This window comes from Prionailurus viverrinus, chromosome A3 (assembly GCF_022837055.1).
Source record: "Prionailurus viverrinus isolate Anna chromosome A3, UM_Priviv_1.0, whole genome shotgun sequence".
Classification (NCBI taxonomy): domain Eukaryota; kingdom Metazoa; phylum Chordata; class Mammalia; order Carnivora; family Felidae; genus Prionailurus; species Prionailurus viverrinus.
Genome location: NC_062563.1, coordinates 64,396,459 through 64,419,431, shown reverse-complemented (window position 1 = coordinate 64,419,431; position 22,973 = coordinate 64,396,459). Strand labels below are relative to the sequence as shown.

At 36.6% G+C, this 22,973-nt stretch overlaps 1 protein-coding gene across 4 annotated transcripts in view; it reads left to right on the top strand.

The window, feature by feature from the left end:
• Window positions 1-22,973, top strand: part of PREPL (prolyl endopeptidase like) — a 58,134-nt gene that overhangs the window by 21,001 nt on the left and 14,160 nt on the right. For all 4 annotated transcript variants that reach the window (XM_047851296.1, XM_047851295.1, XM_047851297.1 and 1 more), the window contains 2 exons: window positions 14,871-15,087; window positions 15,664-15,849. In XM_047851296.1, coding sequence (XP_047707252.1) covers window positions 14,871-15,087; window positions 15,664-15,849 — 403 coding nt within the window. The remainder of the gene's footprint in view (window positions 1-14,870; window positions 15,088-15,663; window positions 15,850-22,973) is intronic.

The window sequence follows — 22,973 nt, the reverse complement described above, 5'->3', positions numbered from 1 at the left end:
ATAACCAGATTTCATTCTTTCTCATTGCCAAATAGTATTCCATTGTGTGTATAAACCACATCTTCTTTATCTATTTGTCAGTGGATGGACAGTTAGGCTCTTTCCATAATTTGACTATTGTTGAAAGTGCTGCTATAAACATTGGGGTACATGTGCCCCTATGCATTAGCACTACTGTATCCCTTGGGTAAATTCCTAGCAGTGCTATTGCTGAGACATAGGGTAGATCTATTTTTAATTTTTTGAGAAACCTCCACAGTTTTCCAGAGCAGCTGCACCAGCTTGCATTCCCACCAACCGTGCAAGAGGATTCCTGTTTCTCCACATCCTCCAGCATCTGTAGTTTCCTGGTTTGTTCATTTTAGCCACCTTGACCGGCATGAGGTGGTATCTCAGTGTGGTTTTGATTTGTATTTCCCTGATGAGTAGTGATGTTGAGCATCTTTTCATGTGTCTGTTGGCTATCTGGATGTCTTCTTTGAAAAAGTGTCTATTCATGTCTTCTGCCCATGTCTTCACTGGCTTATTTGTTTTTCAGGTGTGGAGTTTGGTGAGTTCTTCATAGGTTTTGGATACTAGCCCTTTATCCAATGTGTCATTTGCAAATATCTTTTCCCATTCTGTCGGTTGCCTTTTAGTTTTGTTGATTGTTTCCTTTGCAGTACAGAAGCTTTTTATCTTGATGAGGTCCCAGTAGTTCATTTCTCCTTTTAATTCCCTTGCCTTTGGAGATGTGTCGAGTAAGAAACTGCTGCAGCTGAGGTCAAAGAGGTTTTTTTCCTGCTTTCTCTTCTAGGGTTTTGATAGTTTTCTGTCTCATATTCAGGTCCTTTATCCATTTTGAGTTTATTTTTGTGTATGCTGTAAGAAAATGGTCTAGTTTCATTCTTCTGTCCAGTTTTCCCAGCACCATTTGTTAAAGAGACTGTCTTTTTTCCATTGGATACTCTTCCCTGCTTTGTCAAAGATTAGTTGGCCATACATCTGTGGATCCAATTCTGGGTTCTCTATTCTATTCCACTGGTCTATGTGTCTGTTTTAGTGCCAGTACCATACTGTCTTGATGATTACAGCTTTGTAGTAGAGGCTAAGGTCTGGGATTGGGATGCCTCCCACTATGGTTTTCTTCTTCAGTATTACTTTAGCTATTTGGGGTCTTTTGTGATACCATACAAATTTTAGAATTGTTCATTCTAGCTTTGAGAAGAATGCTGGTGCAATTTTAATTAGGATTCCATTGAATGTGTAGATTGCTTTGGGTACTATTGACATTTTAACAATATTTATTCTTCCAATCCATGAGTATGGAACGTTTTTCCATTTCTTTGTATCTCCTTTAGTTTTCTTCATAAGCTTTCTATAGTTTTCAGCATATAGATCTTTTACATCTTTGGTTAGCTTTATTCCTAGGTATCTTATACTTCTTGGTGCAGTTGTGAATGGGATCAGTTTCTTTATTTGTCTTTATGTTGCTTCATTATTGGTGTATAAAAATGCAGCCAATTTCTATACATTGATTTTGTACTCTGACTTTGCTGAATTCATGTATCAGTTCTAGCAGACTTCTGGTGGAGTCTGTCAGGTTTTCCATGTAAAGTATCATGTAATCTGCGAAAAATGAAAGTTTGACTTCTTTGCCAATTTTGATGCTTTTAATTTCATTTTGTTGTCTGATTGCTGATGGTAGGACTTCCAACACCATGTTAAGCAACAGTGGTGAGAGTGGACATCCCTGTCGTGTTCCTGATCTCAGGGGGAAAGCTCTCAGTTTTTCCCCATGGAGGATGATATTAGCTGTGGGCTTTTCATAAATAGCTTTTGTGACGTTTAAGTATGTTCCTTCTATCCCAACTTTCTTGAGGGTTTTTATTAAGAAAGGATGCTGTATTTTGTCAGATGCTTTTTCTGCATCTATTGACAGGATCCTATGGTTCTTTTATTAATGTGATGTATCACGTTGATTGATTTGCGAATAGTGAACCAGCCCTGCATCCCAGGGATGAATCCCACTTGATCATCGTGAAGAATTCTTTTTATATGCTGTTGAATTCTTGTTGAGAATTTTTGCATCCATATTCATCAGGGATATTGGCCTATAGTTCTCTTTTTTTTGCTGGGTCTCTGTCTGGTTTGGGAATCAAACTAATGCTGGCTTCATGGAATGAGTCTGGAAGTTTTCCTTCTATTTCTGTTTTTTGGAACAGCTTGAGAAGGATAGGTATTAACCACTTTAAATGTCTGGTAGAACTCCCCAGGGAAGCCATCTGGTCCAGGACTCTTATTTGTTGGGAGATTTTTGATAACTGATTCAATTTCTTCACTAGTTATGGGTCTGCTGAAATTTTCCATTTCCCCGTTTGAGTTTTGGTAGTGTGTGGGTGTTTAGGAATTTGTCCATTTCTTCCAGGTTGTCCAGTTTGTTGGCATACAATTTTTCATAGTATTCCCTGATGATTGCTTGTATTTCTGAGGGATTGGTTGTAATAAATCCATTTTCATTTGTGATTTTATCTATTTGGGTCCTCTCTCTTTTCTTTTTGAGAAGCATGGCTAGAGGTTTGTCAATTTTGTTTATTTTTTCAAAAAACCAACTCTTGGTTGCATTGATCTGTTTTTTTGGATTCTATATTATTTCTGCTCTGATCTTTATTATTTCTCATCTTCTGCTGGGTTTGGGGTGTCTTTGCTGTTCTGCTTCTAGTTCCTTTAGGTATGCTGTTAGATTTTATATTTGGGATTTTTCTTGTTTCTTGAGATAGGCCTGGATTACAATGTATTTTCCTCTTAGAACTGCCTTTGCTGCATGCATCCCAAAGGGTTTGGATTGTTGTAATTTCATTTTCATTTGTTTCCATATATTTTTTAATTTCTTCTCTAATTGCCTGGTTGACCCATTAATTCTTTAGTGGGATGTTCCTTAACCTCCATATTTTTGGAGGTTTTCCAGACTTTTCCTATGGTTGATTTCAAGTTTCATAGCATTGTGATCTGAAAGTGTGCATGGTATGATCTCAGTTCTTTTATATTTATTGAGGGCTATTTTGTGATGCAGTATGTGATCTATCTTGGAGAATGTCCCATGTGCACTCAAGAAGAAAGTATATTCTGCTGCTTTGGGATGTAGAGTTCTAAATATATCTGTCAAGTCCATCTGGTCCAATGTATCGTTCAGAGCCATTGTTTCTTTATTGATTCTGTGTCTAGAGCATCTGTCCATTGCTGTAAGTGGAGTATTAAAATCCTCTGCAATTACCACATTCTTATCAATAAGATTGCTTATGCTTGTGATTAATTGTTTTATATATTTGGGTGCTTCCGAATTCAGTGCATACACATTCATAATTGTTAGTTCTTCCTGATGGAGAGACCCTGTAATTATTATATAATGCCCTTCTTCATCTCTTGTTACAGCCTTTAATTTAAAGTCTAGTTTGTCTGATAGAAGTATTCTATTTTCTTCTTTGTTATTTTTGTTTGTTTGTTTGATTTTTAGTTTAGTTAGAAAGAGAGCACGAGTGGGAGAAGGGGCCGAGAAAGGAAGAGGGGGAATCCCAAGCAGGCTCTGCAGTATCAGTACAGGTCCCACATGGGGCTTGATCTCATGAACCGTGAGATCATGACCTGAACTGACATCAGGAGATGTTTAACCGACAGAGCCACCCAAGTGCCCCTGTGATTTTAAATGTCATTTGTTAAGGCTATCTTTTGGGGAGATGACAGTTTAAGGTAGTAATTTATTATATCAATAACTTGTGATTACAAACTGTTTGCCATCTTGTGAATAAAGCTCAAATTAACACAATGAACTATACCCTGGAATGAGATACTCACTTGCCATATATCGTTATCATCCTAATTTCTAAGATTAAGTAGAAACTTATTTGGCTTGTAGCATGCTTTTCTGCCCCATAAGGAACTAACCAATTATGGTTAAGCCTAATTTGACACTCAGAACCCTGATCTACAATACAAACTAGTTTGTAGATTCTTGACACTTTATAATGCCCAAATCCAGAGGGGAAGACCAAAAGGGAAAAGCAGAATACCTGAAGAGAAATGGAGTAAAGGTCTTCAAAGAACTTCTAAAACACAGAGCTGCTTTTTTACTATGTTTGCTCTGATCCTCAGGTTTCAGTTTTCTGTTCTCGTAAGTAAAGTTCACCAAAGCATGTATTTACCTGCCCCTCTTGGCCCCGTTTTGGGGACCTGATTTTTTTTTCCTTAATTTTTTTAAATGTCTATTTATTTTTGAGAGGGAGACAGAGACAGAGCATGAGCGGGGAGGGGCAGAGAGAGAGGGTGACACAGAATCTAAAGCAGGCTCCAGGCTCTGAGCTGTCAGCACAGAGCCTGATGCAAGGCTCCGAACTCACAAACTGTGAGAATATGACCTGAGCCAAAGTCGGATGCCCAACCAAGCCACGCAGGTGCCCCATGGGTACCTAAATTTTAAAGATGTGCTCTTATAAATGTGCCTAAAAAGAACCCTTACCAACCAGGTTCTTCATCTGCTTTGTTTGCAGTGCTTTGGTAAATTTGGTTGTTCAAAGGTAGTTTTCGATTTCGATGGTAGAGCGCCTCTGAAAGTCATGTTCAAGGAAAATGCCTCTCTACTATTCTTAAAGATCGATACGTTTTGAATATTTATTCTTCCATTTTATTTTATTTTTTTTTTTAATGTTTATTTATTTTTGAGAGAGAGAGAGCACGCAAGGACAGGAGGGTCAGAAAGGGAGGGAAACACAGAATCCGAAACAGGCTCCAGGCTCTGAGCTGTCAGCACAGAGCCCAATGCAGGGCTCGAACTCACAAACTGTAGGATCGTGACCTGAGCCAAAGTCAGATGCTTAACCAACTGAGACACCCAGACATCCCTAATTCTTCCATTTTCAAATACTTCCGGAACCATTTAATTCACAAATTCTGGGAAGAACAGAATTATATGGATTCTAAAGGAAAAGATCTGAACCAAATTAAGAGACCTGCTTTTCAAGTCACTGAAAAACAGCACCTCCCTCACAACCACCAAAAACACAACTGGTACAAATGCTATTCACTTATACAACGTACAGTGTGGTTCTGTCACTAGCAGCCAGAACAGGGCTAAATTAGAAAAGCCTGGGAGGTTACTGAAACAGGCCTTGTCATTGAAGACCAGGGGTTCAAACCCCAAAGAACCCAGGGAGGCCGTCTCAGGGTAACTTGATTATATTAAGCTGCACCAAACACTTGACATCTTAGAAATTTCAAGTAAAGGGAATTTTAGAGGTATACCTTTAACTTCATTTAGAAATTAGCCTTTTGAAAATAAAAACAGTTAATGATTTACCTGAAATCATACAGTTCATTAAAAAAAAAAAAAAAAAAGACACCTGCATCTTCTAGCACTTGACACTGCTCTTCACAATAGAACCTAAATTCTTGTGGGAGAAATGGAATTAGCCTGGAATGGCCCCTTTTCCTGTATGTGGCAGATGGTTCTAGTTTTATTTTTTTCCACAGATTGTTTGATCTTGGATAAGCCATTTCTTGTTCAGTTTCAGTATCCTTGGTAATACTTAGGTAATGCTTTAGGATTTGGATAATGACATTGACATATTGATTCCAAAAGTCTTTCTGGGTTTAGTTTGTGTTTCTGTGTTTCTTTCACACTTTGGAGTATACCTATCTTTATATATATTTACGCAAATTCAAAATCAATGCAGATCATTTCAAACCCCTCACTTACATATCCAGTAATACTGCAGAATGAGAAGTTGGGAGTTTGCTACCCATGCAAGGGTAATGGTTGCAACCAGTGTAATTAGTAATAAGGAAAAAAAGACACGTTTGATTATTAAGACTGAAATTGATTTTGTGCATTACACCATGGTTCCTACATGTAAACTCTATAAAGACAACCTAGAATTGCTAGATAATGAACAAAGACCGAATCATTTCCATCTTTGCATCTTTACTGATGAGTAGGGTACCAGGCCTGTATCATTGCCATTCATCTATGCCTATTAGTTAAATGGTACACTTAGGTCAGTTTCTGTCTTTCAAGCTAAAACCCTAAACCAGTGATGGCTGTGAGTACCTTTTAACCATTGAATTCTTAGCAGGATATAGCAGAATTTAAAGTATGTGTTGCTTTGTGGTAAGTATAGCATAACATATAAACTTGTCAAATCACTTTGTTGTATACCTGAAACTGACGTAGCATTGTGTGTCACCTGTGTTCAGAAAAAAAATATATTGCTGCTGAATTATAAATTAAAACTAATGTAAAAATGTATTACTCCGCTGGGTGAAAAAAGTGAATATATAGTATGATGTCAACTTATTTTTCAAAGTAAGCAGGATTATTTTCCTAATCAGAGGTAAAGGATATATTAAGTTTAAAAGATATATATCAATTGGGGGCCCCTGTGTAGCTCAGTCAGTTGAGCATCTGACTCTTGATTTCAGGTCAGGTCATGATCCCACAGTCATGGGATCAAGCCACATATCAGGCACTGCACTGAGCGTGGAGCCTGCTTGAGACTCTCTTTCTTTCTCCCTCTGCCCCTCTGCCCCTCTCCCGCATTTGCACACTCTCTTTCTAAAATCACAATTAAAAATTTTGTAATAAATACCAATTGAATGGGAAAACAGATTGCCCTTAGTTCTTTACATTCCTTGTCTTCTCTCTCTCTCTGAATTGAAAGTTATTTGGTATCATTCTAGAGTTTTTTTTGTCAATGCACACATGCATTTTTTTTTTAAGATTTACTTTTTTCAGCTTTACTAAAATATAATTGACATATATATATATATAACATGTTAAGTTTAAGATGTATGTGGTGATTTGGTACATACACCTGTTACAAAATGAATAACAAAAGAAGTTTAGTTAATATCTCAATCACCTCACAAATTACCACTTTTTTGTGTGTATGGTGGTAACATTTAAAATATACTGTTGAGGCAATTTTCAAGTATGTTAATACTGTATTGTTAACTATAGTCATCATGCTGGGCACCCGATCCTCAAAGCTTGTTCATCTTATGTAACTGAAAGTATGTACCCTTTTTCATTTATGTCCCCATTTCACCCAGCTCTCATCCCCTGACAACCACCATTCTACTACTCTGTTTCTGTAAGTTTGGCTTTTATAGATTCCACGCGTAAATGATATCATACAGTATTAGTCTTTTTCCGTCTGACTTATTAGCAGAATGCCCTCAAGTTGCATCCTCGTTTTTACAAATGGCAGGATTTCCCTTTTTTTGTGGCTGAACAATACTCCAGTGTGTGTGTGTGTATTCTTTATTTATTCATCAGTGGACATGTATGTTGTTTCTGTATCTTGGCTGTTGTTCATACTACAATGAACTTGGGAGTGCAGATGTCCCTTTGTGATCCAGATCCCACTTCCTATAGATATGTGTTCAGAAGTAGAATCATTGAATCATATAGTAGTTCCTTTTTTAATTTTTTGAGGACCCTACATTTTTTTGTCCATAATAGCTATTATTAGTTTACATTCCCACCAACAGTACACAAGGGTTTCCTTTTCTCTATATCCTAACATTTGTTACCACTTGTCTTTTTGATAATAGCCATTCTAACAGATGTGAAGTGATACCATGGTTTTTATTTGCCTTTGCCTTAGGATTAGTGACGTTGAGCATCTTTTATGTATCTGTTGACCATTTGTATGTCTTAGGAAAAATGTCTGTTCAGGTCTTCTGTCCATTTTTAAATCGGATTTTTTGTTTGTTTGTTTTGCTTTTGAGTTGTAGGAGTTCCTTATATATTTTGGCTGTTAACCCATCATCAGATAAATGGTTTGGGTATACTTTATCCCACTCCATTGATTGCCTTTTCATTTTGTTGATTGTTTCTTTTGCTATGTAGAAGCTTTTTAGGTTGATACAGTCCCACTTATTTATCTATTTATACTTCTGGTGTCATAAAAAATAATTGCCAAGACCTATGTCAGGGAGCTTTTTCCTTATGTTTTCTTCTAGGAATTTTATGGTTTCAGGTCTTATGTTTAGGTCTTTTAATCCATTTCAGGTTAATTTTTTGTGAGTAGAGTAATATTGGAGTCCAATTTCATTAGCATAGCAATTTCAATAGCATATGATTATCCAATTTTCCCAGCACAATTTATTGAAGAGATTTTCCTTTCCCTTTTGAGTATTCTTGGTTCCCTTATCAAATATCAGTTGGCCATATACTCAGTGGTTTGTTTCTGTGCTCTCAGTTCTGTTTCTGTGATCTGCATGTCGGATTTTTTTTTTTTTAATGTTTATTTTTGAGAGAGAGACAGAGCGCGAGCAGGGGAGGGCAGAGAGAGAAGCAGGGAGACACAGAATCTGAAGCAGGCTTCAGGCTCTGAGCTGTCAGCACAGAGCCTGATGCGGGGCTGGAACTCACCTCCAGATCATTACCTGAGCCGAAGTCCGACGCTTAACCAACTAAGTCACCCAGGCGCCCCCATGCATGTCTATTTTTATGCCAGTACCATACTGTTCTGATTATTATAGCTTTGTAATACAGTTTGAGATCAAAAAGTGATGCATTTTGCTTTGTTCTTCTTTTTCAGGCTACTCTAGATATTTGTGGCTCTATACAGATTTTGGAATTGTTTTTCTGTTAAAAAATGACATTAGAATTTTGATAAGGATTGCATTCATTGTATAGATGGCTTTGGGTAGTGTGGACATCTTAATGATAGTCATTCTTCCAAATCATGAATATGGCGTATCTTTCCATTTATTGTGTTGTCTTTATTTTCTTTCATCAAAGTCTTAAGTTTTCAATGTACACATCTTTTTCCCTCCTTGATTAAATATATTCGTAAGTACTGTGTTTAGTTTTGATGCTGTTTTAAATGGGATTGTTTTGTGTGTTTTTCAGATATTTCATTGTTAGTGTATCAAGACAACTGATTTCCATATCTTGATTTTACATCTTGCAACTTTACTGAATTCATTGATTAATTCTAACAGTGTTTTGGTGGAATATTTAATGTTTCCTATATATAAAATCAAGACTGACAGTACTATGTTGATTAGGAGTAGTAAGAGTGGTCATCCACTGATCTTAGAGGAAAACCTTGCAGCTTTTCACCACTCAATGTGATGTTAGCTGTGGACTTGTCATATATGGCCTTTATAATGTTAAGTAACTTTCATTTCATATCCAATTGTTGAGAGTCTGTATCATGAATGGATGTTGAACTCTGTCAAATGCTTTTTATAAAGATGATCATGTGATTTTTAGCTTTCATTCTATTAATGTATCACATTTATTGATTTGCATATGTTGAATGAACCATTTTTATATCTCGGATTAATCCTACTTGATAATGATGAATAATCTTTTTAATGTGCCTGCTGAATTAAGTTTGCTAGCATTTTGTTGAGTATTTTTGTATCATATTCACTGTGGATATTGGATAGTTTTCTTGTAGTGTCCTTATCTGGCTTTTGTATTGGGTACTACCAGCCTAATAAAATGAGTTTAGAAGTGTTCCCTTCTCTTCAGTTTTTTTGGAAGAATTTGAAAGGATTGGTGCAAATTCTTCAAATATTTGGTAGATTTTACCAGTGAGTCCATCTCGTCCTGGGCTTTTTTCTTTGCTGAGAAATACTGATTGGTAATCAACTCTACCTTACTCTGTTGGTCTGTTCAGATTTTCTATTTCTTCATGATTCAGTCTTCGTAGGTTATATGTTTCTAGGAATTTACTCATTTCTCCTAGTTTGTTTAATTTGCTGGCATATAATTTTCATAGTAACTTTATACTTTTTTGTGTGTCTACAGTATCAGATGTAATGCGTCCTTTTTCCTTCCCGATTTTGAATCCTCTTTTTTTTTTCTTAATTTCACTAAAAGTTTGTCAATTTTATCTTTTCAAAAAGCAGCTCTTAGTTTTGTTGATCTTTTCTATTGTTTTTCTGGTCTCCTTTATTTTTCTCTGATCTTTATTATTTCCTTCCTTCTTCTAACATTAGGCTTATTTTTTCTTTTTCTAATTTTTTGAGGTGTAATGTACGTTATTTGAGATAGTTCTTTTTTTCCTCTTTTTTTAAGTTTATTATTTGAGAGAGTGCGTGGGTGCACATGTTAGTGGGGGAAGGGCAGAAAGAAAAGGAGGTAAACAATCCCAAGCACACACTGTCAGCACAGAGTCCAACTCAGGGCTCAAACTCAAACTGTGAGATCATGACCTGAGCCAAAATCAAGAGTCAGATGCTTAACTGAGCCACCCAGGAGCCCCTTTTTATTTTTTTATGTAGGCTATGCACCCATCGTGGGGCTTGAACTCATGACCCTGAGATTAAGAGTTGCATGCTCTACCGACTAAGCCAGCCAGGCACCCCTATTTGAGATACTTTTAATGTAAACACGTATCCCATAAACTTCCCTCATAGAAGTACTTTTATGTATCCCTTAAGTTTTAGTATGTTCTATTTCTACTTTAATTTTTTCAAGATATTTTTGATTTTGATTTTTTTGACCCATTGCTTATTTAGCGGTGTATTATTTCCATATATTTGTGAATTTTCCAGTTTTCTTCTTAATAGTTACTATTTTGATTGGAAAAAATACTTGGTATGATTTCAGTCTTCTCAAATTTTCCAATACTTGTCTTATGACTTAACCTATGATCTACCTACACAAGAATATTCCTTGTGCACTTGAGAAGAATGTATTCAGCTGTTGTTGAATGGAATGGTCTACATATGTCTGTTTCATCCATTTTGTCTAAAGTATACATAGAGTCCACACCCAATTTTTTTTATTGATTTTCTGCCTGAATAATCTCTCCATTGCTGAAAGTGAGGTATTAACAACCCCTACTATTATTGTGGTGGTGTTGTCTGTTTTTCCCTTCGAATCTGTTGGTATTTGCTTAATATATTTAGGTGCTCTGATGTTGAGTGCATACAGGCATACCTTGTTTTATTGCACTTCGCAGACTGCGTTTTTTTAACATATTGAAGCAGGTCTATTGGCACCATTTTTCAACAGCACTTGCTCACTTCATGTCTTTGTCACATTTTGGTAATTATCACACCATTTCCAACTTTTTCATTGTTATTTGTTTATGGTGATCTGTGATCAGTGATTACAACTCCCTGAAAGTTAAGATAATGGTTAGCATTTTTTAGCAATAAAGTATTTTTTATTAAGGTATGTACATTGTGTTTTTAGACATAATGCTGTAACACACTTAACAGTTCACAATATAGTGTAATCATAACTTTTATCTGCACTGGAAAAGCAAAAAATTCATTTGACTCACTTTTATCAGTGGTTCTGGAACCTACCCATATCTCCAAGGTATGTCTGTATACAGTTACAACTGTTATATCCTCTTAATTAACTGACCCATTTATCATTATATAATGGCTGCCTTTATCTGTTACAACTTTTGAGTTAAAATGTATTTTCTTTGATATTAGTATAGCTACTCCTGTGCTCGATTGGTTTCCACTTACATGAAATTTCTTTTTACATCCCCTCATCTTGAGCCTGTATGTGTCCTTGAAGCTGAAGTGAATCTCATAGGCAGTATATAGTTGGGTCTTCCTTTCTATCAATTCAGCCACTCTGTGCCATTTCATTGGAGAGTTTAATCCATTTACATTTAGAGTAATTATTCATAGGTGAGTACTTATTAATGCCATCTTATTGATGTTTTCTGGTTATTTTGTGGCTCCCGTGTTCCTTTCTCTCTCACTATCTTCCTTTGTGAATTTATGATTTTCCATAGTGTTCTGGTTTGAGTCCCTTCTCTTTTCTTTTGTATATCCGTTGTACATTTTTGCTCTGTGGTTACCATGACTTGTCTTCTCTTTCTACCTGTTTCTGTAGAACCAGTTATATTCTGACTTTCCTGTAACCAAATATCTGCCAAGTAGTTGACCAAGTAATTTATCTTTTGATTACCTGTGTCATCATCAAACAAAAATAAATAGATAAAAGTAAAATATTGAAAATAGCAAAGATAGTGTTGAAAATAGCAAACTAGAGTAAGGAATTTGTCCTAAAACCATGTATTAAAACACATTAAGCTACAATAGTTAATACAACCCGATAGACAAATAATAGAGATCAGAAGAGATAACTCAAAAATTTATATATATAAAAAATTATGTAAAAGGCATCACAGACCAATGAAAAACAGGTATAATTTTTTAATACTGTAGAAAAATAATTTTCATCACTTCATACATCAGCATACATTCCTAAAAGATTTAAAGAATCAATTGATAAAAATAAAACTATCCAGAACACCTAGATGCCAGTGGTAAGTACTTCATTCGACTTGGTTGAAATATTTCCAAATCAGGGGCACCTGGGTGGCTCAGTTGGTTAAGCTTCCAACTTCAGTTCAGGTCATGATCTCATGGTTGTGGGTTCAAGCCCCACATCTGGCTTTGTGCTGACATCTCAGAGCCTGGAGCCTGCTTCAAATTCTGTGTCTCCCTCTCTCTCTGCCCCTCCCCTGCTTGTGCTGTGTCTCTCCCTCTCAAAAATAAACATTAAAAAAAAAAAAAGATTAAAAAAAGATACTGCTTATCATTAAATTCATATTTCCATTCCTAAGAAATGGGTAAGTATTTATCAGAGGGAAATAATTGTAAAGGTGAGGAAGGGGGAACTGTCTTCATGAATACGTTCCCTATTATATTCTTTATTACAATGAAACATTAAAATCTTAAGTTTTAAGAATTATAATAATTCAACCTAATAGAATATTAGGTAGCCATTAAAAATAATGATCACGGGGCACCTGGGTGGTTCATTCAGTTAAGTGTTCAATTCTTAATTTTGGTTTTTTTCAACTCTTGATTTCAACTCTTGATTTCCAGTCTTCATGGTTCATGAGATCGAGCTTCACGTCAGGCTCTGTGCTGACAGCATGGAGTCTGGGATTCTCTCCTTCTCTCTGCCCCTCCCCTACTCGTGTGCACATACTCTCTCTCAAAATAAACATTTTTTAAAATGACCATAAAAGATTGTAATTAATATGGGGGGAATACTAATATTATGTGAAGTCACAAATGCAGAATCCAAAATTGCATCTGTGTTTTATAGAAGTCCTGGAGCTGAAAAGTACAACATAGGAAATATAGTCAATAATATTGTAATAATGTTGTATGGTGACAGATGATGACTGCATTTGCTGTGATGAACATTAAGTAATGGGTAGAGTTCCCTGATCACTATATTGTGTATCTGAACTAGTATAACATTATATATCAACTGTACTTCAGTAATTTAAAGTTTTTAAAATTTTTTTTAATGTTTATTTTTGAGAGAGCATGTGCGCACACTTGAGCGGGGAAGGTGCATGGAGAAAGGGAGGCAGGATCAGAAGTGGACTCTGCAGATAGTGGAGAGCCTGATGTGGGGCCCAAACTCACAAACCGTGAGATTATGACCTGAGCCAAAGTCAGACGTTTTTTAACGTTTATTTATTTTTGGGACAGAGAGAGACAGAGCATGAACGGGGGAGGGGCAGAGAGAGAGGGAGACACAGAATGGGAAACAGGCTCCAGGCTCCGAGCCGTCAGCCCAGAGCCCGACGCGGGGCTCGAACTCACGGACCGCGAGATCGTGACCTGGCTGAAGTCGGACGCTTAACCGACTGCGCCATCCAGGCGCCCCCGTTTTTTAATTTAAAAATGAAACACAAGGGTGTCTGCGTGGCTCAGTCAATTAAGCATCCAACTCTTGATTTCAGCTCAGTCTCATGGTTTGTGAGACTGAGCCCCCTGTTAGGCTCTGCACTGATAGCTCAGAGCCTGCTTAGAATTCTCACCCTTCTCTTTCTCTCTGCCTCTCCTCCACTGGTGTGCACATTCTCTCAAAATAAATAAACATTAAAAAAAATAGTAAAACAAACAAAAAACACATATTGAGGTGCCTGGGTGGTTCAGTTGGTTAAGCATCTGACTGTTGGTTTCTGCTCAGGTCATGATCTCACGGTCATGAGATCGAGCCCCACATTGGGCTCCATGTGAAGCCTGCTTGGGATTCTGTCTCTCCCCCTCTCTGCCCCTCCACCAGTCGTGCACATGCTCTCTCTCTTTCTCACAAAATAAATATTTAAATAAACTTTAAAAAAATGAAACACATGCATGAAATACAAATAAAGGAGAAGGAAAAATAGAAAAAATTAAAAGTTAACATTAATTTTTAAAATGTGTTGAGATTGCAAGCATTTTTCTTCCTGTTTGGGTTTCTGTTATTTCTATTTTGTTTTGTTATAAAACTGGGGGATGGGGAGCATACAGAGGAAGAACAAAGTAAATTCTGTGTCCCTCTTCTTTCCTATAATTACATATCTCCTCTAGGAAATTTATTTCCTCTTCCCACTAAAAAGCCTATAATCTATTAATGTGATTAAGTGAGAGAGGATACCTTTTGTGTACCTGAAAATGCATTTAGAAAAAGATGGATTGATGGATGCGCAAATAATGTAATAAAGGAAATATAAGCAAATCATTGGTAATAATTGAATTTCAGTGGTGGGTGTATGGGTATTCACCTGACATGTTCAACTTCTGTAGTTCTGAAAATGTTCATAATAAAATGTTAGAGAAGAAATTCCTTTGAATACTTCCATGGGGGAAATGAGAAAAATAATAGTTTTATTTTTTTTATTTTACAAGCAGTGTTCACTAAGGAGTTATTTTCTGTCTGCATTATAAATCAACATATGTATAGCAGGCAGTGAAATACTGTCATTAACAAAGTAACATGCCACTGAAATTTACTGGATTTCTCTCTCTCTCTCTCTCTCTCTCTCTCTCTCTCTCTCTCTCTCCCCGTCTCTTTCTGTGTGCGTGTGTGTGTGTGTGTGTGTGTGTGCACACAGCTATTTTGTTTTCCTTTATCTTACAAAAGACAGTCGTTTCCTCACCATAAACATTATGAACAAGACTACTTCTGAAGTGTGGTTGATAGATGGCCTAAGCCCTTGGGACCCACCAGTACTTATCCAGAAGCGAATACATGGCGTCCTTTACTACGTTGAACACAGAGATGACGAATTATACATTCTCACTAATGTTGGCGAGCCTACAGAATTCAAGGTAATCCTGGATTCTCCTTGTCCCTATGTGGTCTGTTCAAAAGTATCACACTTCCATCAACAACATTCTTTACGCTGAGAGTTAACTGTTTTCGTAGACTTTTGGTAAACTGTAGAAATTGATGCTACCTTTCCATGCATAACCAATCCCGTTTCTCTTCCCTTAGATATAATGTCTCTACACTTTGTAATTATACTTAAAAAGATTAGCAAATGAAACCTACTTTATCCTGATTATATCATTTATGAAAGCCAAACTTAATGATTCAAAAGAACAGACTTTTATAAATTCATGACCTTATAACTTAGCAATTTGGTATTGATCTCAGCTAGGCAGTTCTGCTGGTCCCAGCCAGGCTCCTTAGTGCATCCACAGTTAGCTGGCTAGCAAATGCCTTCACTCGAACATCCATTGGTTTGTTGTGAGGTAAGCAGTAGACCGTGCTATCTCACCACACAGCAGGCTCCTTCACACAGTGATGGTCACACTGCAGCCCTGATGTGTTCTTTGGCTCTTCTGGATGCCGTGGTTATCACATTTTGTTACCTGGATCTCTTCTGACTTTGTTCCACACAGCTCATGAGAACAGCAGCTGATACCCCTGCCATTATGAATTGGGATTTATTTTTCACAATGAAGAGAAATACCAAAGTTGTAGACTTGGACATGTTTAAGGACCACTGCGTTCTATTCCTGAAGCACAGCAATCTACTTTACGTTAATGTGATTGGTCTGGCTGATGACTCGGTTCGGTCTCTGAAGGTAAGTTTAATTCTACATCCAGTTCAGTGTAATAGAACATCACATTTTGAGTGATAGCAACATACTGTTTCTTGAGTGGAATTTAATTTCAATGAAACTTGGCATACTGGATCTTTTCATGTTTAGGGGGTTTATTTTAAAATTACTTGGAGGACCTCACTTTTAGTAAAGTTTTACTTAAAATGCTGTCTTAAAACATGAACTTCAGAAGTAGAGTTCAGTGTCATGTTCCTCTTTCTACCTATCGCTATATTATCATCCATCTCTACAACTTTACGTATACTAATCCCTCAGGCCAACTTGCCGGCTACAGCCTGACCCACTGCTGCTGCTCCCATCCCACACCTCCTTGGGGATAGGAAGCATGCCCACCATATTTCTGCCTTTGCAGAAATACCCTCTTCTTTTTGTTCGTTTTCTTACCTGTGGGGGTTGCGGAGGGGACCAAGAAACCTTTGGTCTCTTTCAGTAAGGAGTGGCAGTGGTCTCCACTGCAGCACAGCTGTGAACGGTGGCACATCTGCCTGGCAGGCTGACTTGCTGATATTACCTGTGGCTGCCGGAAAAGATTATCTGCCTCCACAAGTGAACTTCTTAAAATTGGTGAATGCCAGCCTTACAACCCCATTTTAAAGCAGCATTGACATGTAGGTTAGGGGCGCCTGGGTGGCTCAGTCAGTTGAGCATCCGACTTCGGCTCAGGTCATGATCTCATGGTCTGTAAGTTGGAGGCCCGCATGGGGCTCTGTGCTGACAGCTCAGAGCCTGGAGCCTGCTTCAGATTGTGTGTCTCCCTCTCTCTCTGCCCCTCCCCCGCTCATACTCTGTCTCTCTCTGTCAAAGATAAATAAACATTAAAAAAAATTTTTTTTAAAACATGTAGGTTAGAAAACAGGTGCTAAAGGGAATGGGAAAGGCCTCCATTTTACTTGATACGGAAAGAGTTGTTAAACCAGTTGACCACTTATACCTAGTTTGAAGACCTAGCCAAAATGGAGAGAGAAATGCCATTTGAACATCTTGTTTGGTTAAATTTTATCCCAAATAATTGAAATCATTACCTTTTTTCTTTTTTATTTATTTTGAGATTTAGTTTGAGCATAGGGAAGGGCAGAGAGAGAGGGGGAGAGAGAGAATCCCAACCAGGTTCCTTGCTCAGCAGAGCCCAACATAGGGGTCAGTCTCACAACTGCAAGATCACTACCTAAGCCAAAATCAAGAGTCAGACTCTTGACTGACTGAGCCACCCCAGCTCCCCATTTTCTTTATATCTTTTAGATACTAACCCTTTATCGGATATATCATTTGCAGATATCATCTCCCATTCTGTAGGTTGCCTTTTAGTTTGTTGTTTCCTTTGGTTTATTTTTGCTTTTTCTTTCCCTTCCCTTGTCTAGAAAAAAGTTGCTATGTCCAGTGTCAGAGAAATTACCTCCTGTGCTCTCTTCTAGAATATCTATGGTTTCATGTCTCACATTTAGGTCTTTAATCAATTTTGAATTTGTTTTTGTATATGGTATAAGAAAGTGGTCCGGTTTCATTCTTTTGCATGTTTTCCCAGCACCATTTGTTGAAAAGACTGTCTTTTTCCCATTGGATATCACTTCCTGCTTTGTCAAACATTAATTTACCATATAGTTGTGGGTTTATTTCCGGTTTTTCTTTTCTGTTCTGTTGATCTATGTATCTATTTTTGTGCCAGTACCTACTGTTTAGATCACTACAGATCCAGAACTGTGATGCCTCCAGCTTTCCTTTTCTTCTTCAAGATAGCTTTGGCTGTTTGGAGTCATTTGTGGCTCCATATAAATTTTAGGATTGTTTGTTCTAGTTTTGTGAAAAATGCTGCTAGTATTTTGATAGGGATTGCATTAAATGTGTAGATTGCTTTGGTAGTATAGACATCTCAACAATATATTTTTTTTTCCGATCCATGAGCATGAAATGTCTTTCCATTTGTGTCATCTCTAATTTCTTTCATCAGTATTATAATTTAGAGTTTTCAGAGTCTAGGTGTTTTACCTCTTTAGTTAGGTTTATTCCTAGGTATCTTATTATTTTGGGAGTAATTGTAAATGGGATTGTTTTCTAAATTGCTCTTTCTGCTGCTTCATTATTGGTGTATACAAATGCAACAGATTTCTGTAGATTGATTTTGTATCCTGCAACTTTACTGAGTTCATTTACTAGTTCCAGCAGTTTTTTGGTGGAGTCTTTCAAGTTTTATATTTATAGTATCATGTCATGTGCAAATAGTGAAAATTTTACTTTTTCCTTACTGATTTGGATGCCTTTTATTTCTTTTTGTTACCTGATTGTTGTGGCTAGGACTTCTAGAACTCTGTTGAATAAAAGTGGTCAGAGTGAACATCCTTATCTTGTTCCTGATCTTAAGGAAAGGCTCTCAGTTTTTCCCCATTTAGGATGATGTTAGCTGTGGGTTTTTAATAAAGGGCCTTTATTATGTAGAGCTAAGTTCCTTCTAAACCTACTTTGTTGAGGTTTTTTTTTTTTAATCATAAATGGACAATTTACTTTGTCAAATGCTTTTTCTGCATCTACTAAAATGATCATATGGTTCTTATCCTTTTTCTTACTGATGTGGTATATCACGTTGATTGATTTGTGAATATTGAACCACTCTTGCAACCCAGGAATAAGTCACACTTGGTCATGGTGAATGATGTTTTTAATGTATTGTTGGATTCGGTTTGCTAGTATTTTGTTGAGGATTTTTGCATCTGTGTTCATCAGGGATTTTGGCCTGTAGGTCTCTTTTTATGGTGTCTTTGTGTGGTTTTGGTATCTGAATAATGCTGTCCTCATAGAATGAATTTAGAAGTTTTCTATTTTTTTTGGAATAGTTTAGGCATTAACTGTTCTTCATATGTTTGGTGGAATTCATCTGTGAAGCTATCTGCTCCTGGCCTTTTGTTTGTTTTTTTAATTCCTGATTCAATTTCATTGCTGGTTATCAGTCTGCTCAAATTTTTTTATTTCTTTCTGTTGCAGTTTCAGTAGGTTGTTTATTTCTAGGAATTTTTCCATTTCTTCTAGGTTGTCCAATTTTTTGACATAATTTTTCATAATATTCTTTTATTGTTTGTGTTTCTATGGTGTTTGTTGTTATTTCTCCTCATTTGTAGTTTTATTTAGTTGGGTCCTTTCTCTTTTTTTTCTTGAGAAGTCTGGCTAGAGGTTTATCAACTTTATTGATTTTTTTTTCCAAAGAACCAGCTCCTTGTTTCATTGATCTGTTCTATTGTAGCTGTTTGGTTTCTGTATCGCTTATTTCTGCTCTAATCTTTATTATTTCCTTCCTTCTGCTGGTAATTAGGTTTTGTTTGTTCTTTTTCTAGCTCCTTTAGGTGTAAGGTTAGGTTGTTTATTTGAGATATTTCTTGCTTCTTACAGTTGGCCTATATTGCTGTAAATTTCCCTCTTAGAACCACTTTTGCTGCATCCCAAAGGTTTTGAACCATTGTGTTTTCATTTTCATTTGTTGCCATGTACTTTTTTTATTTCTTTAATTTCCTGGTTGACCCATTGTTTAGGAGCATGTTATTTAACCTCCATGTATTTGTAGTGTTTCCAGATTTTTTTCTTACAGATTTTTTTCTTTTAGTTTCATAGTGTTACAGTCAGAAAAGATGCATGGTATGACTTTGATCTTTTAAAATTTGTTGAGGCTTGTTTTGTAGCCTAATAAGTGATCTGTTCTGGAGAATGTTCCATGTGCACTTGAAAAAAATGTGTATTCTGTTTTAGGATGGAATGTTCTGAATAGGTCTGTCTGTTAAATCCATTTAATCCAGTGCATCATTCAAAGTCATTGTTTCCTTGTTGATTTTCTGTTGAGTTGATCTGTCTATTGATGTAAGTGGGGTGTGAAAGTGCCCTACTGTTGTTAATTATTACCAGTTAGTTCCTTTATGTTTCTTACTAACTGTTTTATGTATTTGGGTGCTCCTGTGTTGGATACATACATTTTATAATTATTATATCTTCCCGTATTGTTCCCTTTATGATTGTATGGTGTCCCTCTTTGTCTCTTGTTACAATCTTTGTTTTAAAATCTATTTTGTCTGATACCAATATTGCTACTCCAGCTTTTCTTTGACATCCATTTGCATGATCAGTGTTTCTCCATTCCCTCACTTTCAATCTGCAGGTGTTTTTAGATCTAAAATGAGTTTCCTGTAGGTAGCATATGGATGGGTCCTGGTTTTTATTCATTCTGTCACCCTGTGTCTTTTGATTAGAGCATTTAGTCCATCTAGTTTTAAAGTAATTGTTGATAGATATGTATTTATTGCCATTTTTACTTGTTTTGTAGTTATTTCCGAAGTTTTTCTCTGATCCTTTCTTCTCTTTCTTTCAGGGTTTGCTGGTTTTCTTTAGTGATATATTTGGATTTCTTTCTTCTTTATTCTTTGCATATTTATTAGTTTTTGATTTGTGGTTACCATTAGGTTTTTATATAGCCTCTTCTGCTTATAGCAGAAGTCTATATTAATTTGATTGTCGTTTAAGTTTGAACCAGTTCTTTACTCCTCCCCTCCCCAAGTTTTAGATATATGGTGCCATATTCTACATTGTTTTATTTTGTGAGTTCCTTGACTGATTCTTTACAGAAATATTTATTTTTACTGGTTTTGTGTTTCCTAGCTTCATACTATCTTTTTTTGGTCTTTCCTTTTCACTCAGAATCCCCTTTAATATTTCTTGCAGGGCTGGTTTTATGGTCATGAACTCTTTTAGTTTTTATTTGGGGAACTCTTTGTATCTCCTTCTATACTGAGTGATAGCCTTCTTGAATATAGTATTCTTGGATACAAGTTTTTCCTATTCAGCATTTTGAATACATCATGCCACTCCTTTCTGGCTTGGAAAGTTTCGCTGAAAAAACCACTGATAGCCTTATGGGGTTTCCTCTGTATATAACTGTCTTCTTTTGTCTTGCTACATTCATTCATTCATTTATTTTTAATGTTTATTTATTTTTGAGAGAGAGACAGAGTGCAAGTGGGGAACGAGGAGAGAGAGAGGGAGACACAGAATCCAAAGCAGGCTCCAAGCTCTGTGCTGTCAGCACAGAGCCTGATGTGCAGCTTGAACCCACAAACCATGAGATGATGACCTGAGCTGAAGTCATTCGCTTAACTGACTGAACCACCCAGGCACCCCTTGACTTGCTACTTTTAATATTTTTTCTTTATCACTATATTCTGCCATTTTAATTACAATATGCCTTGCTATGGATCTGCTTTTGTTGATTTTTATCCGGGGAGGGGGTGGTGGTTCTCTGTGCATCCTGGATCTGGATTTCTTTCTCTTGCCTTCTCCAGATTAGGTAAGTTTTCATCTATTATTTCTCAAATTCTCTGCCCCCTTTTCTTTATCTTCTTATGGGACTCCTAGAATACAACTGTTATTATGTTTGATGGAGTCACTGAGTTCCCTCCATTCTCATTTTCCATAATTCTTTTTTCTCTCTTTTGTTCAGCTTGATTACTTTCCATTACTCTGTCTTCTAGGTAATTAATTCGTTCCTCTGCTTCCAGCCTGCTATTCATTGTATCAAGCACGTTTCTCATTTTGTTTATTGAACCCTTTATCTCTGGTATATTATTCCTTATCTGTGCTAATAGTTTCACTGATGTCCACCATTCTTTTCTCAAGTCTGGTGAGTATCCTTACGATCATTGCTTTAAATTCTTCATCAGGCATATTACTTCTATGTTTCACTTAAATCTCTGGCTTTTTGTTCATTTGAGACAAAGAGTGTCTTCTCATTTTGTCTAAGTTTCTATGCCTATTTCTGTGTGAGGAAAGTCAACTACATCTCTTGTTCTTGAGGGTAATGGCTTTATGAAGAAGAGGTCCTGTAGTGTCCTGCAGTATAATGTCTTCTGTTCTCCAGGGCCTGATGCTTCCAGGAATGTCTCCAGTGGAACATCATATCTGTAATTTTTTATTCTCTTTATTCCTCTCTTTATTCCCTGACCCTTTTGGGCTTTGTTACAGTGTTTTGAGTCATCAACACATAGAATCAATACTACATTATATATTAGGTTCTACTTAAAGAAAATTTTATAGACCAGAGCCTTTCATGAACTGGATAATACTGATTAATATGCAGGGACAATGGCATACACAAAGGACAAAATCTTTAAGCCAGACTATATTATAAAATATTTCTGTATGTAACATCTCCGCCTAGTAGGCACTTCACTAAAAGATCTTTTTAAACTCCATCTGGGCAACAGAAATGTAAAATCCTTAATATATTTGCCTCCTATCTTTGGTCATCATATTACCAGTTTTTCCTGGTAATTTTTTTTTTCACAAAAAGAAGCTATGATAATTTAATTGGTTATGATACTTAATTTAAGCAAATCTTGGGGAGATTTTTTGCTTTGTACTAATATCAGTTCACATGGAGGCATTTGCACACTTGGGCCAGTTTTCTTTCAGTGAGATAGATGACTACGATTGCTGGTAGGATGCTAGCGCTGAACCTGTTTCTTTCGTGTATCAAAGAAATATCTCCATATCACCTACCCAATTTATCATTATTCTTGGGTGCTGTCCATTAACATACCCAGATAGTACTGCAGGTTTCTCAATAGGAAATGCGGTTTAAGATATCCTTGAGATGGTTAACATTTATTTCTGGACAACTAGAACTAGACAAACTAGAACAGTTTTTGTTATGGTAAAACTTTACCCTTGGTCCCAGTACTTTAAGAAATACACCCAAAAGAGTTATTTATTGGAACCACTTGGTTTGAAACTATGACCACTTACCACATGGGGCACATGGAAACTCTTTTAAAGTTTCACCAAAGGACAGAAAAATTTGTGCCTCTGTGGACTTAGGCATTATGTACCCTCTTTCTGAGACCTGGTTACAACATGAGTAGTGAGAAGCGGTGGTGGTTTTTCCCAGCAAGGTCTCCATTTGCTCCCATTTATGCTTCCAGACTTCACAACTTTGATGTGCCACATGCTTCTTTCCGTTTTATGGCTTTCACTTAAGTAGACAGATTATCCTTGAACATAATTCTCAGTCTGAGGACAGTAAATTAGGAACTCTCTTTGAGAGATATTTTGAATATATA